The sequence below is a fragment of the Coturnix japonica genome, chromosome 19 (genome assembly GCF_054131305.1).
Source record: "Coturnix japonica strain WE chromosome 19, WE-NBRP24, whole genome shotgun sequence".
Classification (NCBI taxonomy): Eukaryota; Metazoa; Chordata; class Aves; order Galliformes; family Phasianidae; genus Coturnix; species Coturnix japonica.
In genome coordinates, this window is record NC_140681.1 from 10,593,429 (window position 1) to 10,610,013 (window position 16,585).

Below are 16,585 nucleotides of genomic sequence, written 5' to 3' on the forward strand. Positions count from 1 at the left end.
GATGCAGCCGTCAGGGCTGGCGTCAGCTGGTGACCCCGTGCTGGCCCAAAGCCTCTCCTGCTCCCAGGAACAGCTGGGACCGGGTCATGCTGAGCCTGCAGCTGGGAAAACAGTGGTGCAGGGCCCTGCATTGCCCTGGCTGTGTGCTCAAGTGATGCCAAACCGAGGGGTTCCAGGGCAGGAAGCAGAGGGTGAGGGTCCTAGTATGAGCTCCTAGCATGCCCATCGTGCAGCTCCTGGCGCCCTGATGGTGCAACTCCCAGCACCCCAATGCCAATGGCATTTTGCAGAGATGTGAGTGAGATCCCTGCAGCTTTAGAGACACTCACAGTCACCCTCTCTGCTGGTGGCAGTGGGCTTGCTGCCTGGAAGCAGATAAAGAGAGAGTTTTCTTCCTGGCTGTGGACTTGTTCCAAGTTCCCTTTGAACCAGCTGCGCCGCTCTCACTTTTCTCACCAAGTGCCCCTGGGTTTTTCCCTTGTGTTTCCCTATGGCAGCGTTTGCCAGACCACAGCTCGGCTCTGAGGCCACAAGCCAAAGCCAGATCACTGGCAGCGGTGATGCCCTGCGACCAGCACGTGCTGCCCGGCCTCAGGGAATTCCCACTGCGGTTGTGGCACCCATGGAGTGGACCCACAGCCCGACCCACAGTGCCCCACATTTGCAGGATATCTTTGGCCATTGCATCATGTGGGAGATGTGGAAAGAGCCTCGAGAGGGACCCGGAACTGCCAGCACGTGATGGGGAGCACACGGGGCTGGAGGAAGCTGTTCCTTGGCAAACATGGGATTGTTTGGTCAGGTTTTGTGCTGTGAAAAAAAAAGGGTTTTTAAAGTTCAACTGTGAAACTTGCTCAAACCCAGAAGGAAAATGTTGTGTTTATGCTTCCTCAATCTGCTGCTCCCCATGAAATTTCGTTTCTCCTCGTGGAAGAGGTTCTTGTTCCTTGATGTGTGTCTGAAATGGTGTTTTGAAACTGTTCTGCTGCACGAACTTTGGGCTTTGGGGAGCAGCAGCCAGCAATAAGCTGAAATGGGGCTTTGGCTTTTGAACTTCTCTGCTTTTGGGGCACAATAGGCTCAGGGCTGGACTGGGGATGGGAGCAAGCAGTGCGTGGGCATTCTGTGGTACATGGCTCTTCCCAGGCTGTTCATTCCACTCTAGTGGCCCATTCAGCACTGGAGCCATGTTGTCCCTGTGTGCCTGCTCAGGTCCAACAGCTGTCACTGCTCTGGGGCTCATGGTGCAGCCTCAGCAGCAGACCTGGAGGTGCATGGCATGGGTTGCAGCAGACCCAGAGAGCAGCAGACCCAGACATGTGTGGCCCAGGGTGCAGGATTCTTCTCCTGCCTGTAATCCTGGGCAGAGCTGGCTGGGCATGGCTGCCTGGGGACCTGATGGCTGCAGTGTGTGCCCTGGCCATGCACTGGTCCATGCAGCCTGCAAATGCTTCTGTGGGGAGGAAGGACAGGAGGAGCTGAGAGCTGATTTCCATGTGCCAGGGGCTCCAGCAAAGCTGTCCTAGGCTTTGTGGCTGCTCCGTGGTATGGCTGGGCTGTACCAGGCTACGGTGCTTGAGAAAGAGCTGCATTTCACAAGTGCTCAATGCAGGGATGTTGCCTCTGGCAACCAGAGCACTTCCCTGGATCCAGCACAAGATCTGCCCGCATCAGCCCCTGTGGACTTCCTGTGCCATGTCCTGCTGCTTCCAGAAAGGGAAATGAAAGCTGCCTAAAGTTTCTTCCATCACTCTCACTGGTGCTGGTGGGGGAGCAGCAAAGGCTGTGGGGCTCAGCAGGCAGCTCCCAGGAGTGGGGCAGCTCAGCTTTTCTGTTCTCAGGGTGCAGCAGAGAGCCATAACGGTGTCCCACAAACCCAGTGGGTGCTGCGGGGGGGTTGCCTGCTCCTTGCAGCCATTCCCTGGCTGCATGGGAGTGGGTGGCGGGTGAGCAGGAAGCACAGGGCTGCGGGGAGGCCCCTCGGGCTGCGGCCGTGGCTCTGCATCCTGCCTCACCCTTGGTTCCCCTTTGGCGTGGGTATAAAGGCAGCGCAGGCAGGGAGCGCCGGGCAGCAGCTGGGATGGCAGCACGGAGCCTGGCAGTGTTTGGAGTGGTGCTGGCTGCGTGCCTGGTGCTCACTGCAGCCACCAACCCCGGCTTTGTGGTCAGGATCACCCAGGCGGGCCTGGACTATGGTGGGTTTGGTTCCTGATCTCCCTCCTCTCTTGCAGGTGCTGGTGGCTGCGGTGCAGAGCTGGGTGCTGACATTGCCCCAGTGCACCCGTCTGTCCACACTGCTGTCCCCTCTGCAGTCCAGGGGGCTGCACACAGCTGCTGCGGGGGGCACCAGCTGGAGGAGCTGTGGGGCTGGTGGGGCTGGGGGTCCAGCTCAGGAGCATAAATCCAGGCAGCCCTGAGCCCTGGGAGCAAACTGCATGGGAGGAGGTGGGGAGGTGCCAGGAGCACGGTGACAGAGATGGATGGGCCCCGTGTTGGGTTTATTGAGGCATGCAGGGCCTCAGCTCCGGCAGAGAGCTGTTAGGGATTGAAATGCTCTGCATGCACAGCTCGCTGACCCTGCAGGCCCACCAGCTGCACAGAAAGTGATGTGACCTCCCTTATAGCACGTGGTTGTGATACTGTCCCCCACAGCTCACCAGCATGGGATTACCGTCCTGCAGAAGGAGCTGGCCCAGCTGAAGCTGCCAGACATCTCAGGTGACTTTCCAGTCCGTCACCTGGGGAAGGTGCACTATGAGATCTCCAGGTGAGCCCTCACATGGCCACACGGGGCTGGAGGGGGATGCAGGGGACAGAGGTTCTCCCATGCCACCCTGGTGCATGGTGCAGGCAGGGATGCTCTGATTTGCACCATGGGTGAGGGCAATTGAAGCCCAAGAAGTGACCTCTGGCAAATGCAAGGGCACAAAGAAGGGCTGTGATCCCAAAGGCTCTGCTTTGCTCATGGGCAGGGAAGGAGTGTGGATGCAGCCAGCACAGTGCCCACACTGCTCCCTTCCAGCCATACAGCCCACTCAAGTGCCTTTATTTCTCTTATTGTTTTACATTTCCTTCCAGCCTGAACCTCCGTGGTTTCCACCTGCCATACTCTCGGATCTCCCTGGTCCCCAACGTGGGGCTGCAGGTTGCCATCTCCAACGCCTTCGCCGAGGTGGATGGGAACTGGCGGGTGAAATTTCACTTCATGTGGGTGCCCTTCCTCTGGATCAGGCCCCTCATTCTGCCTTTCCCTCTCTGGATCTGGGCAGGTTTCTCCCTTCTCCTTTGCCTTTGTGTTTTGGGCAGCTCTAGCTTTGTTACCTCCAGACCTGCTGACTCCCACAACTGCATTAATCCCAATGCCTGTGAGCCCTGGCCCTGGGGAGTCCTGCAGGTTCCTCTCCCCACACTGGGGCATGCAGCTGGGCATTGCTGCTGCTGAGAAAGCTGCTGTGGGACGAGAATTACAAGCTAGATGGATGGTGGGGAGCTGTGCTGAGCTCTCCTCCTTCTCTGCTGTTCCCCTGCTTGCTTTCAGTTCTTTCAGTTTAAAGGCTGCCTTGCCTGGCTTATATTCCCATGCAAGTTGTTTTCCTTGGATTTAAAAGCCTCCCCAGTGCTCTCTGGGTGCTCACTATGAGGCAGAGCTGGGGGCAGGCTCTCCCTTGCTGTCATTGCTCCCCTGCAGCCGGGACCACGGATCCTTCGACCTGGAGGTGAAGAATGTCTACATCAAGATTGACCTGAAGCTGGGCAGCGATGCATCGGGGAAGCCCACAGTGAGCACTTCTGCCTGCAGCACCCGCATCTCCAGTGTCCACGTCCACTTCTCGGGCAAGTTTGGGTATGTAGCATCACTGTGAAGGAGCAGAGTCCTCATGTTAGCCCAGGGAGAAGGCTCAAATCTGCTCTGAGTTTCGCCCTGTCGTGGCTGCACACTTAAGGGTGAAGCTTCCAGGCAGTCACCAGACTTGTTTACATGTTCTTTACAAGCAGCTTTGGTAGCAAACATAAACTCCAAGGCGATGTTTAACTCCAGATTGCTGTGGGAATGATATTCCTATGCATCCCACAGCCCCAGGGTCTCCCTTTCCTGCCCCTCTGACCCCTCTCCTCTCTGCAGGTGGCTGTACAACCTCTTCTATAGCGCCGTCGAGTCCAGGTTCAAGAAAATCTTGGAGAGCAAGGTATGTGCAAGCTCCAGGCTTCCTGCTCATCTTTAGCCCGCGCTTGTAGCAGATGTTACAAGGGCTCAGGTCACATTCAGAGCTTTAACCAGAGCTGCAGGGTTGGTGGAAGCAGGTTTTGTGGAGCGGACACGTGCCAACCATGGTCCCTGCAGCATCGTGTGGCTCAGGCTGGATTCTAAACCTGCAGCATTTGCCAAAGCCCGGCATAATCGGCTGCTAATTAACAAAGACTTTTCTTTCCATGTGGTCAGTTAATTAGATCTTATGCCTCAGCCAAACTCGGTGTAGCAGAGGAAACCTGCTCAGAGCTGCCCCTTCATTGGCCCACACTCATTCGTGTGTTTGGGAGCAATGGGGTAGAAATTCTCATCCCTGCATTTCAGCCATTTGCCATCTTGTTTAAATGGGGGGCACCAGGGAAGCCCCGGTACCTCCATTCCCATACAAAAGCCTGCATGCAGGAGACCTGCAACAAAACATGGAAACAAGCTGTTAGCAATAATTGCTACAAGGCTCGCTGGCACAAGCCGCAGCCTCCCTGGCCGTGAACCTTGCTTGGGAAGGAGGCAGCTACAGAGCTGACAAATCCCACCCTGCTGCAGGTCAGGCTCTGGCCCTGCCACTTGTCTCTGGCTGATGCCATGCTGGGCTCTCTGGGGGCACCCAGGGCTGTGGCAACAGATGGGCTGGCAGCGGGCGCCGTGGGGCTGTGCAGGAGGGCTCTGATGCTGCAATGCCTCTGGAAGGAGCAGCTCAGGAAGCTGTCATTGCAGCATGGCTGAGTCCCTTCACCAGACATGTGGTCCTTGGGGGCTGTCTCTGTGAAGGAGAAGGCTGGGAGCACTGCATGGAGCTGCACAGCCCTGTCCCTGTCTGGCCCAGCCCTGGCAGCCCTTTCTGCAGAGCTGGGCAGTGCTCCCATGCCATCCCATGCCATTCCATGCCATGCCATCCTCCATTTTCTATTCTATTCACCCTGCTGCCAGCTGGGTACCCACTTGGACAGATGCTGGCCTGACCCTGCACAGGGGGTTCCCGTGACATTATGACACTGGAAAAGCCTGTGCAGATGATCCTGACCATCTACAGGACCACTCCCAGCAGCCAATTCCTGGCCCAGCAATCAGCCTACATTTATGTGTACCCCACAATGCTGAGGCTTTGCCTGCAGATGGCAGCTGCAGAGGGCTTTGCTCTCCTCCCCTGACAGCACTGGGCTGCCCCACACGGGGGCAGATGAACTCTTGCAGTTTCTTCTGCCCAATGTCGTTGCTCAGCACAGTGCTCTCCTGCAGGGACTATAGGCAGGTGGCTCTAGGTATAAACCTTTTCTGTATCACCTGGAATAGAAGAAAACATCACTGTATGCTCTTTTATTTCAGCCAGTTTTGCTATGAACGTGCAGCACGGGGCAGACAAGCAGTGTGTGTGCCTGAGGCTCCCACTCCAGCATAGTGACACTGCTGAGCTCTGCTGCCTTTATCTCCCCAGGTCTGCAACAGCGTGGTCACTTCTGTTAGTGGTGATCTGCAGCGTTACCTCCAGACCCTGCCAGGTACTGCACAGCTCCACACATGGCTCAGGGATCGCTCCCTCCCAGCATTTCCTGGCCTCTGTGAGGGGACCCATGCAACGTCTCCAGGCCAGGAATTAATTTGCATGGCTGGAAGTGAGGAGGGAAATGTCCCTTTTATTTCTAAACAGAAGCAAACGTGTGCGAATCCCCTGACTCTCTGCTGCTCCGGAAAGCCAGGGCACAGCACTGCGCGGATGTCAGCAGAGGCAAGCTGCTCCCAGCTCTGCTGTGCCGCCTGCCTTTCACTCATCCCTCTGCCCCATGTCTTGCAGTCACAGCCAAGATAGATGCCAAGGCTGGGATCGATTACTCCTTGGTGGCACCGCCAATGGCCACCGCGAAGACCCTGGATGTAGACCTGAAGGTGAGAGCTTGCCCTGGGCAGACTGGAGGTGGCTGATGCCATTGCAGGAGGCAGGTGGGATTCTGGGCTCAGTTGTCTCTCACAAATGCCCCCCAGTTTCTGCCTCACCTGCTTCCTCTTTGCAGGGTGAATTCTTCTCCCTGGCACACCGTGGTGCTGTTCCCTTCCCCCCGCCAGCACTGGCCCTCCCTCCTTACCACGACCGCATGGTTTACTTTGGGGCCTCCAGCTACTTCTTCAACACTGCTGGTTTTGCCTACCACGCAGCCGGAGCGCTGGTCTTTGAGATCACAGACTCCATGGTGAGGAGGGCAGGTGGGATGGGGCTGACTGGCTTCAAGGGCTCCTCTGCATCTCCTCTGTGCTTCCCTGCGGAGCTGCATGCAGGCGCAGTGCAGGGGCTGAGATGTGCTTGGTACACACACAAGATGCACATGTAAAGGGCTGACCCTGCCCTAACCCTGTGCTGCATTGCCCAGCAGTGACCATCCTCCTCCCACAGATCCCAAAGGGCGTCGAATTCCATTTGAACACCTCCACCTTCGCAGCCTTCATTCCTCAGGTGAGTCCCAGCGCTGCCCCCCAGCACAGGCTTTGCATAAGGTGCCCCTCAAGAGCACAGCCCTGGGTTCCCCATGGGCAGGAGCAACCTCAGAGCAGGGGCTGCCCATCCCCTCTGGGTGAAGCATCCCCACAGGCTGGTGGCATGGGAAGGAGCTGCAGGAGGCTCTGTGCTCCCGTGATGTGCCATGGTTCCTTCCCTGCCCCTGCTCTATCACAGCTGGACAAGATGTACCCCAACATGCTGATGAAGCTCAGGCTGTCTGCTCCCTCTGCTCCATTCCTGAGCATCACACCAGAAGGGATCTCACTCCAGCCCGTTGTGGACATCCAGGCTTATGCCATTCATACCAACACCAGCCTGACCCCTCTATTCCTCCTCAGCTTGGTGAGTTGGGACCTGGGCTGTATGGGGATGCCACTCCTGGATGGGGAGCCCTTCAAAATCTCAAATGCCAGTTTTCACACTGGGTACACACGGGTCTCTGCATTTTGGCTGGTCTGAGCCTGCTTTGGGGTGAAGTTGGTGGCACTGAGCTCTTCTTCCCTCCCCAGACAGGCAACGTGTCCGCCACCATTGATGTGAAATCTGGCCACATCGTTGGGAACCTGACTGTGGGCAGGTGAGCTGGGAGCAGGACAGATCCAGGGTTGAGTTGGAGGTGTGCTGGGATGGGATCTGTGATAGAGGCAATGAGCTGGGCCTGGAGGGAACAAGACTCCGTTCCCCTGGACAGCCTGCACAGCATCACTTCTATCTGCGCAGGATGAAGCTCTCTCTGAAGCATTCAGATGTTGGCACTTTCCAGGTAAGCTGTTCCTAACGTAGCATAGAGCTGAGAGCCTCCCCTCACACCAACATGAGACCTGGGGGTGTTCTTCTGTCTCAGCCTGGGAGCAGAGTCACCACTGCCTCATTCATTTCCTACCCCATCAGCATGGCACAAAGCTGTGGGTCAATGGAGGAGCCCATCCCAGCATCTCCTTTGTTACCCTCTTCCTAATTGTCCTCCAGGGTCTGGTCACTTGCTAAAGCTCTTTTCCTTTCCTCTCTCTCTGCAACTCCAGGTACGAATGCTGCAGTCCATAATGAATATATATGCCTCCAGTATCCTGCTTCCACGTGTTAATGGTAATAACCTGCTGGGAGGTATAGGGCTATGGGAACAGTCACCAGCCAGGTCACCCTGCCTAAGCAGGCCCAGCTTGTAAATTAAATCCCTGTTGCCAGGCCTGGTCAGTGGGTAGAACCTACAGAGAGAGGAGGATGCAGCACAGTACCCAGCGTGTCTGGGGCTGACAGAGGCGGGCTGTGGGTAGCTGAGTGCAGAAGCCTCTTTCCATGCCGTGACATGCGTTCAGAAGTGAACACAATGGAAAAAATGAGTTTGACACATATCCTAATGCTTTCCAGACCCTCTCCCCCACTGACTGCTTTTCATTACCGCTGAGCAAACCAGCCCAGAGAAGGGCTGGTGGCTGCTATGGGTCTGGGGAGGCAGCACAGCATAACATGCAGCCCCAGACCTCCATGTAGCCTGGAGGAACCTCTCTGCCTACACATGGAATCAGAGAGAGAGGGAAGGGCTGGGGGAAGCCCTTATTTTGCACAGTCCCATGCTCCCCACCTTGGTCCCAACATAACCACGTGTGTTGTCTCTTCCAGAGAGGTTAGCTGAAGGTTTCCCACTGCCGCTGCCGGATCGAATACAGCTCTCCAATATCCTTGTGCAGTTTCATCAGGTGAGTAGTGGGGGGGTCCGGACAAAACCCATCCTGGGAGCAGAAGGAATCTGGCACCTGGAGGGTCCTGGGGAGGTCCCTGAGGAGTTCCACTGTCTGGATGCTGGATGCTGCTGGCGGGGTGTGCCTGTGAAACATCTTCAGAGCCCTTCCTAAGCTAAAATTAGCCATGGAAGATGGCAGCAGCACAAAGCGAGCTGTTGATGAGGAGCGGGGCTGAAAACAGCTGCGACGATGCCTCCCAACCCCCCTCCCCTCTCTTTTTTTCCCCAGAATTTCCTGCTGCTCGGAGCAGATGTGCACTACACACCCCGGGAACGCAGATAAAGACCACGAAAGGGGCTCTCACCATGAGGACGGCTCCTCAGCCTGCCCCAAGCTGTCCCTCCCGGGGGACCCTCTTCCCGTCCCTCACTTTGGTTCCCAGCCTCAAAGCTCCATCCTCAGCTGCTCCCCCCGCCATCCCCAACACTGAGACAGAAAACAAGCTGCCCTGCCAAGCCTGACTCACAGCCGGCCCAGCACAAACCGCAGACGCGCGGGCGGGAGTCAAGGCCAAACCCCATGAACCAGGCTGGGCTGAGGGGTCCATCACAGCTTGGGGGGGGGGGGGTCTGTACCCCCCAAAGCACTTTCCCACCCCAGTCCTGGACAACCACAGTGGTTATGAGGCCTGGAGCAGGACTCGCAGCTCCCTTTGCTCTCTCCCATTGCTTTGCCTTCACTGAGCAGCGCTGGGCTCACACACGAGGGTCCCAGCGCCCCATAGACCCCCTGCCCGGAGCCCCCACATAAACACACCGTGCTGAAACCAGCAAGTAGTGTGAGCGAGGTGTTTGTTATTCGCTGCCTCCGAGGGAAGGGAGGCGGCCCAGAGCGCCTTTGGGGGGATATTTTTATCACCACGGAGGAAAAAAAAAATCATCTTTTCCTTTTTCTTTCGTTTTTTTCCCCGTCTCGTGGCTGCCCGCAGAGACGCGGCTCCGCCCGGCGGAACGGCATTGGCGCGGAACGCGAAGGCGGGGCTATGGATTATAGGGGGGAACGTTTGGGCGGCGCACGGCGGGGCCACTCCCGGAAGCGCCCCTCTCTCCCGCAGCCTAGTGAGGCCTAGTGCGGCCTACTGAAGCCTAGTGGGGCCTACTGAGGCCTACACGTCGGGCTCGGCCATGCGGGGCTGGGGCCGTGCGCTCCGGGCGGCCGGGTCCCTCCGCTGGGTCTCTACCCGTCCCGGGGCAGCGCACTGTGGGCAGAGCGAGAGGCCTCAGGGTCGCAGGGCCGAGCTGCCCGCGGGGCCGGACCTGAGGCACTTCCTAAGGGGCGCCGCCGGGGAGTCGGAGCCGGAGCCGGGGCAGGGCTCTACCTCCGGCCTCGGGAAAGGTCGGTGTGCCGCTATACAGCCCCAGTATATGGCCCAGCCGAGCCCAGCACAGCCATGAGTGCTGCTGGAGCTCCTGGTGCCCGCAGGCGGAGCAAAGCAGGGCTGTGTTGGTTTGGAGTGGTCCTGGTGGGCTCCTCCTTCCTGCTGTGCCTCCCTGGGGTCTCTCCCTGCAGCCCTGGCTGGTGGCAGGGTTGTGCCCTATGATTCTAAATACTCAGGAGATGGGGGTGCTTTGCAAGCTGCAGTCCAGGCCTGTAGCATTGCAGTGATGCAACTTGAGGCACTCAGGTCTCCCAGTGCCACTAAGAGCCTGTATGTGTTTTTGACTTGCTTTTTTTCCCTGTCAGGAAATGTACTTTTAATGCAGCTTTCCTGAATCTCTTCTGTTGTGGAACCGGTGCTTCCTTCCTATAGAAAAAGTCATAGAAATAGCTTGTAGATGAGAGAGATTCACAGCAGTGTTGTATCACTCCTGTCTGGCTTTGTTGCAGTGTACCTGGAGACCTATGGCTGCCAGATGAATGTCAATGACACGGAGATTGCTTGGGCTATCCTGCAGAAGAGCGGCTACATCAGGACAAAGGAAGCAGAGGAGGTGAGGCACCCTGTGGCAGCTGCCTGTAATGAAGGCCTGAGAGGGCTTCACACCGCTGTAAGGTCCCAGGTTTTATTGTGAGTTGGGGTCACGCGGGGCAGTGGGATTTTTGCAGCCTTAAATTCTGTGCAGGAGAGGAAGCTACTTAACAAGCGAGCTAAAAAGCTGCGGGTTGTTTTTACTCCTTTAAACTGCTGGGTTCTCTCAGTCGGAGAGTGGATTGGGCACAGCAGGGTGCTCCTGACTCATCTCGGGTTTACTTCTGCCTTTCAGATGAAGGCTTTGCTGAGTTTTCTTGTGACTTTGTTCTTTGAAATCCTCTGAGCATTTAGGCAGATCTTTTTCTTTGAGTTAAGTGATTTTTATAGTCTGCCTCTTCAGGTTATATGTGCAGGGCATTAGTACTTATCATTTGGCTTTTACAAATTCTCCTTCCTTTTATGTGATCTTCAATCCAGGCGGATGTGATTCTACTTGTGACCTGTTCTGTTAGGTAAGGAAACTTTTGTCACTGCTATTTTTTGGCAGCTTTTAAGGAGCTACAATTTGCAAAGCAAGGCAAGAAGTGAGTTACGTGATTAAAACAGCGCACAGATACAAAACAGCACATTTTGTTCAGAGCAGTTCTAGCTGATGTTACACAATTCATGCTATATATTGTAATAGATTACAGTATAGTGAGAGAAACTCTTTGGTGTGTGCTATGTATGTACTTAATGAGCAGTTAAAGATCCGTACGCATTTGTGCTTGTATGACTTTTTATTCAGGTCTCCTATTGGAGTGACTGTAGTACAGGAGTATAGGGTCTGTCCTGTATTCATTTAGGGTTGATTTGGGATATAAATATATAGGGAGCTTTGTTTTTCTCTGTGCATTATCACCTGCAGCGTAGCTCCTATTTGTTGGTTAAGTCATACTTTTTCTCTGTATGATCTGAGTTGTCAGTCCACGGGGTGTTTTTACACTATAGATGCTCTCAAGCAGCTCTGGGTTAAAGTGCAGCAATGGGAATAATCCCTGATTTTCTGGCTTCCCAGGGACAAGGCTGAGCAGGCCATCTGGAACCGCCTGCAGCACCTCAAGGCTCTGAAGGCCCGGCGGCACCAAGCATCCTTGCCTCTCCGCATTGGGATTCTAGGTATGAGGTGGGATGTGCAGCAGCAGAGAGCATAAGCTGTTGTGCCACATCACAATATGTTGCATTTCCTCTTCCTTATGATAGAGCCAAGCCTTTTCTGCTGGGAGAGAGCAGCTAGGGAAGGGCTGCAGAGTGTTCACTGAGGGTGGACACCTTCTCATGAGAATCCTTTTCCTTTGGTGGCAGGATGCATGGCTGAGAGGCTGAAGGAGGAGATTCTGCATAGGGAGAAGCTGGTCGATATTGTGGCAGGACCTGATGCGTATCGGGATCTTCCCCGGCTCCTGGCTGTTGCTGAATCTGGGCAACAAGCTGCTAATGTCTTGTTATCACTAGATGAGACTTATGCAGATATCCTGCCTGTCCAGACTAGCGCAGGTGGCAAAACAGCATTTGTGTAAGTACCTTTTTTGCTGTGTGTATTTCTGTCATTCTGGTTTGGAAATGTTGTTGTGCTGAGCAGTCACGTCAGTGACAGCAGCTACCCGAGAGAGTCAATGCCTGGCTGCACTCACTCCCTCAGCCCAGAGGCACCAGCCTACCAGGCTGTGTTTGCTGTCTTTTTGCTGTCTGACTGAGTGCTGGAGAGGCTGACCCGTGCTCTGGTTGGCTGCAGGCTTCTCACTGTCCTCTGAGAATGCCACTTGTCTAAGCAAGGTGCTGCAGCAAGTGATTTCTGTCCCACTGATGCCTCTGCCTTTCAAGTCTGTGCCTTCTGTTATCTCCTTGCTTCTGCTGTGTCCTGTCTTCTAATCCTCCATGCATTGTAATTTTTGTTGGTTTTATTTCCGTTTGTTCAGGTTTGATAATAAGATTCCCAAATAATGAAGTCAGATTCTGCTAGGTGTGACCTTAGTGCACAGAGGAATAGTTTTTACCCTTTGCAGGTGCAGAGTGCAGAAGTACCTCACTGCTGGAATGCAGTGGAAGTCTGTGCCTGATCAGTTGCTTTCTGGGTTAGTTGTTTAGAAATGTGCATGGAAAAGTATGAGGTGTTAGCTATGGGCAAGCAGAAGCCAGCTCTAATTGGAATGATGTATAAGAGAAAGCTGCAGTGCCACGTTCAGAGTCAGTGCTGTGTGTGCTGCAAAAAAGTGAGTTGGCTGAAGGTAGCAGTGCTAGAACAGGTCAAAGCAGGGCAGGACTGAACGTGGATAATTCTTCCAGAGTGATCATGGTGTGACCTGTGCTTCACCTCCCGGCAGATCCATCATGCGGGGCTGTGACAACATGTGTAGCTATTGCATTGTGCCCTTCACCCGTGGCCGTGAGAGGAGCCGCCCTATCGCGTCCATCCTGCAGGAGGTGAAGATGCTCTCAGATCAGGTAGGGCAGAGCCTGCTTTCACCTGTCCCAAATGGTGTGCAGGTTCTCAGTGAATGCATGTTCAGCGATAGCTGAGACCAGTGACACAACCTTCATCTCTGGTGATGAGGTTGCTGTGAGGTTCCAGCAGTTGCTATTCTATTCCCCTTGTAGTACTCTGAGACAGATGGGGAAGAGAAGGTTCCCCTTGAAGACTTCTTGAATTAAGAGTGGAGCCATGGCTGCCATTGCAGCTTAGCCATCCCACTTGGATCATAATTTTTTCTTCCCTGTTTATCTTTGTAGGGGGTGAAAGAAGTGACCCTTTTGGGTCAGAATGTCAACAGCTTTCGAGACATGTCTGAGGTGCAGTTTCAGTCAGCTGCTGCCCCAGCCCTCAGTCGTGGCTTTAGCACTGTCTACAAAACTAAACCAGGAGGTTTGCGTTTTGCACATCTTCTAGACCAGGTCTCTAGAATTGATCCAGAAATGAGGATTCGTTTCACTTCTCCACACCCCAAGGATTTTCCTGATGAGGCAAGTATGAAATAAACACCTGGACCTCTATCTTACAGGCAGACAGCTGTGAAATGTTAGATGTGGGTTGTGCTTCCTTCCCAGAGGTAACAAAGAATCACAGGATAGGAGCTTAGGAAGGGGAATGTGTGAAGCTAAAGCTGGCAGTTTTCCCATCTGCTGTCTTTTTATCTGGGGAAGATTCTTTCCTTTAGCATTCTGGTAGAGCTGAGCTATCTGTGATACTGTGTCCTGAATGTGCCTGAATACACCTTACAGGTCCTGCAGCTTATCCAGGAGCGACACAACATTTGCAAACAACTTCACCTCCCAGCCCAGAGTGGAAGCACTCGAGTCCTGGAAGCCATGCGACGGGGGTGAGCGATGGCCATGGGGAGTTCTATACCCTGCTGCCTGATTTACTGGTTTCTCTTCACCAATGTCAGTTTTCTGATCAACAAATCCTTGTGTTGTCCATCTCAGATACACAAGAGAAGCATACTTAGATCTTGTACAGCACGTGCGCAACACCATTCCAGGTAGGAATTAGCTTGACCTGAACTCAGTACAGCTGTATCTTACTGTCCTTTCTTGAATGAAATGTTCCTATCTTCCTCAAGTGTAAATCTGCATCTCTATGACAGGAGTGAGTTTAAGCAGCGATTTCATTGCTGGTTTCTGTGGGGAGACAGAAGAAGATCACCAGCAGACTGTGTCCTTGCTGCGGGAGGTCCGCTACAATGTGGGCTTCCTCTTCGCTTATAGCATGAGACAGGTGAGTGCAAGATCTAATGGAAAGGAGTCTTTTCTCTGGGCATCTCCTGTTAACTCCTTAGGTGTTATTTCTCACAGTAAGACAGTAGCAAAATCTGTTGAAAATAATACCTAAAAACGTGGTATCTCGGCAGACTTCTTTTGCTTGCATGCAGCTCTCCTGTGCAAGCATCAGGGTTGATTACTGATAGGGCAACCTGGTTTTGCAGGTGTCTTAGAGGGACTGCAACAAAGCAGCCATGTTGGCATTGACCTGGTTGCAAGTCCATCTTTCTTTGCTGGTGAAAAGTTGTGCTGATGTAGCTGGACTTGAGCCCAGCTATAGAGACTTTTTGTCAGTCAAGTCTAGAGAGAAGTGATGTATTTTCAGAAGGTGGTTCAAGGAGAAAACTTGACAGTTGACAAATTTTTGTTAGAATGCTCCCCAAAGTGTGAGCTGTTGGTGGGGGAAGAGGACAGAAGGTTGGGAAATGTAAGGGAAAAAGGATTATGGATCATCTTTCAGCACGATTGGAGTAGAGATGCTAGAATCTGTTGCCTGTCCTTGTGAACAGCCAGGCAACACAAACATCTCACACAGGAGCTGCAGTACTGCTGCCTCACGCAGCCTCAAATACTCCCATGTCAGAAGTTCTGTTGTTTACAGAAAACTCGGGCGTGTCACCGGCTGCAGGATGATGTGCCTGCGGATGTAAAACGGAGGCGACTGGAGGAGCTCATCACTGTCTTTCGAGAAGAGGCTGCAAGGGCAAATGAGGCAATGGTGGGCCAGTCCCAGCTGGTGCTGGTGGAGGGGGTGAGTGTGCCTGTAAGAGTTGTCTGCCCTCACACTGTCCAGGAGGCTCTTGGGCTGTACACTGCAGTCGTCACCTCTGCCTTCACTTCTTTCTTTTCACCACAAAGTCCTGATACTTTGAGGTCCCCTCCAACCTAATACATTCCATGATACTCCAAGATCACACATCCAGCGTGATTTTTCCACAGCACTCAGCTGAGCATGAAGTGGTGCCATGTAAAGTTGCAGTCCCTCTGGTTTTGGGCTTTAGTGACTTTGCTTCTTAAAAACCTCAGTCTGAATATTAGGAAACTCTGCATAGTTGGGATGTTGTACAGCAGTCTGTGAAGAGGTAACTGGATGAGGCTGAGATGATTTATTATAGCTTGGTGGCAAAGCACAAACCACAGGTTGGTTCTTTCCTACATTTGTGAAGGTGAGGCTACGTTCTGAAGGACTGGTGGTTCTGGAAAGAAATGGGGTGGGTTAGAGACATGTCTCTGTCCAAACATGGGATGAGGGTGAGCTTTCAAACATTGCCTTCAGGGTGTGTCTCTCAACAGCAGCTCTGTCCATAGGGCTTTGTTCTTTGACATGCTTAATCGTGTGGAATTAGGATTTTTGTGCTGACATTGGTGCTCAGTTTCTGATGCAATAAAGCCAAGGAATGTTTCCTGTTCTCCTTCCAGCCCAGCAAGCGCTCTGCCTCTGAATTATGTGGGAGGAACGATGGCAACATCAAGGTGATCTTCCCTGATGCTGACATAGAGGATGCTGAGGGCTGCAAAGCTTTGGTCAGAGCCCAGCCTGGAGACTATGTTTTGGTGAAGGTGACCTGCCTGTAATTCTTGTTTCCTTAGGCTCTCTTTGTTTTTCTGCACAGTGCTGTTTCCTACAGCAGCTGTTGCCAGGAGAGCCTAAAATTAGAATGGATCCTCCTCAGCCTTTTTGTTCCTGAGGGATGTTATGCTGTTTCTTTCAGGTAACTTCTGCCAGCTCTCAGACCTTGAAAGGAGTTCCACTTTGTCGTACCACCCTCTCCCGCTCTGCAGCCTGTCACTGAGGTATCCCTGCTTCCAGTGGGCAGAAGAAGCTTATTTTCTCTAGGAAGAAACAAGGATATTTGGTTAAGTGGAAATGGAGCAGAAACAGGATCTATTTATTTATTTATTTTTAATATAATTGGGTCTCTCTCTGATTTGGCAACAATATCCCCCCTCTAGATGTGTGCAAGTTTGTAGGTAAAAGGGATGGAAGCTGTGCATTTGTGTACCAAACCCCAGTAGGGTGTGATTTGGTGCTTTCACTTGCTGTCAGGCCTGGCTCACCTTTGCAGGGCTGCTGCTTTGTCTTCTGTGTCCTCTAATGCAGCCCAGCCCTGAGAACTTTGCCTGCAGAGCAGGTCATTGCTCCTAGCCCAGCTGAATGTAGGAGCTGCAAAGACTGACAGCACCTGGGAAACAAAACTCCAGTTAGTTCCAGAGGATCACAGGATAGGTGCCAAAGGAGACAGACTGCTTGAAGAACAGGATAAGACTGTGATGAATTCTTTCCAAATAATGATAACCTCCGTAACTGCAAAGTACTTGGCAAGTAAGACCCTGTGCTGTGCTTATATGATGGAATGTAGCACTAGAACATGGAATATAAAATGTTTTTTAATGAA

The 16,585-nt window shown here is 53.4% G+C and overlaps 2 protein-coding genes across 6 annotated transcripts; both read left to right on the forward strand.

Moving 5' to 3' along the window:
• Positions 1-2,067: 2,067 nt before the first annotated feature.
• LOC107323196 (bactericidal permeability increasing protein) lies at positions 2,068-9,252 on the forward strand. 2 transcript variants are annotated; one of them, XM_015882046.3, is made up of 15 exons: positions 2,068-2,195; positions 2,653-2,767; positions 3,079-3,207; positions 3,689-3,844; positions 4,124-4,187; positions 5,682-5,745; positions 5,895-6,130; positions 6,256-6,432; positions 6,633-6,692; positions 6,912-7,079; positions 7,247-7,314; positions 7,458-7,500; positions 7,760-7,823; positions 8,358-8,434; positions 8,708-9,252. In XM_015882046.3, the coding sequence occupies exons 1-15, from the start codon at positions 2,081-2,083 to the stop codon at positions 8,759-8,761; spliced, it is 1,590 nt and encodes a 529-aa protein (XP_015737532.2). In that variant the 5' UTR covers positions 2,068-2,080; the 3' UTR covers positions 8,762-9,252. The 2 variants fall into 2 exon arrangements, with proteins under 2 accessions (XP_015737532.2, XP_015737531.2); XM_015882045.3 differs by having other exon boundaries at positions 6,039-6,130.
• A 226-nt stretch (positions 9,253-9,478) lies between these two features.
• On the forward strand, positions 9,479-16,585 carry CDK5RAP1 (CDK5RAP1 mitochondrial tRNA methylthiotransferase). 4 transcript variants are annotated; one of them, XM_015882043.3, is made up of 13 exons: positions 9,479-9,814; positions 10,307-10,410; positions 10,869-10,903; positions 11,449-11,549; positions 11,736-11,946; positions 12,755-12,875; positions 13,161-13,391; positions 13,650-13,747; positions 13,854-13,909; positions 14,015-14,145; positions 14,791-14,940; positions 15,609-15,749; positions 15,902-16,585. In XM_015882043.3, exons 1-13 carry the CDS (start codon positions 9,604-9,606, stop codon positions 15,980-15,982), a joined length of 1,671 nt encoding a protein of 556 aa, XP_015737529.2. In that variant the 5' UTR covers positions 9,479-9,603; the 3' UTR covers positions 15,983-16,585. The 4 variants fall into 4 exon arrangements, with proteins under 4 accessions (XP_015737529.2, XP_032304496.2, XP_085376536.1 ...); XM_032448605.2 differs by lacking the exon at positions 13,161-13,391; XM_085520410.1 differs by lacking the exon at positions 10,869-10,903.

Bases quoted from the DNA above. Each gene is read 5' to 3' on its own strand.
- LOC107323196 (XM_015882046.3), top strand. From the start codon at position 2,081: ATGGCAGCACGGAGCCTGGCAGTGTTTGGAGTGGTGCTGGCTGCGTGC. The intron at 3,845-4,123 runs GTATGTAGCATC...TCCTCTCTGCAG, and splicing joins CACTTCTCGGGCAAGTTTGG to GTGGCTGTACAACCTCTTCT. The intron at 8,435-8,707 runs GTGAGTAGTGGG...TTTTTTCCCCAG, and splicing joins TCCTTGTGCAGTTTCATCAG to AATTTCCTGCTGCTCGGAGC.
- CDK5RAP1 (XM_015882043.3), top strand. From the start codon at position 9,604: ATGCGGGGCTGGGGCCGTGCGCTCCGGGCGGCCGGGTCCCTCCGCTGG. The intron at 10,411-10,868 runs GTGAGGCACCCT...TCTTCAATCCAG, and splicing joins GGACAAAGGAAGCAGAGGAG to GCGGATGTGATTCTACTTGT. The intron at 13,910-14,014 runs GTAGGAATTAGC...TCTCTATGACAG, and splicing joins CGTGCGCAACACCATTCCAG to GAGTGAGTTTAAGCAGCGAT.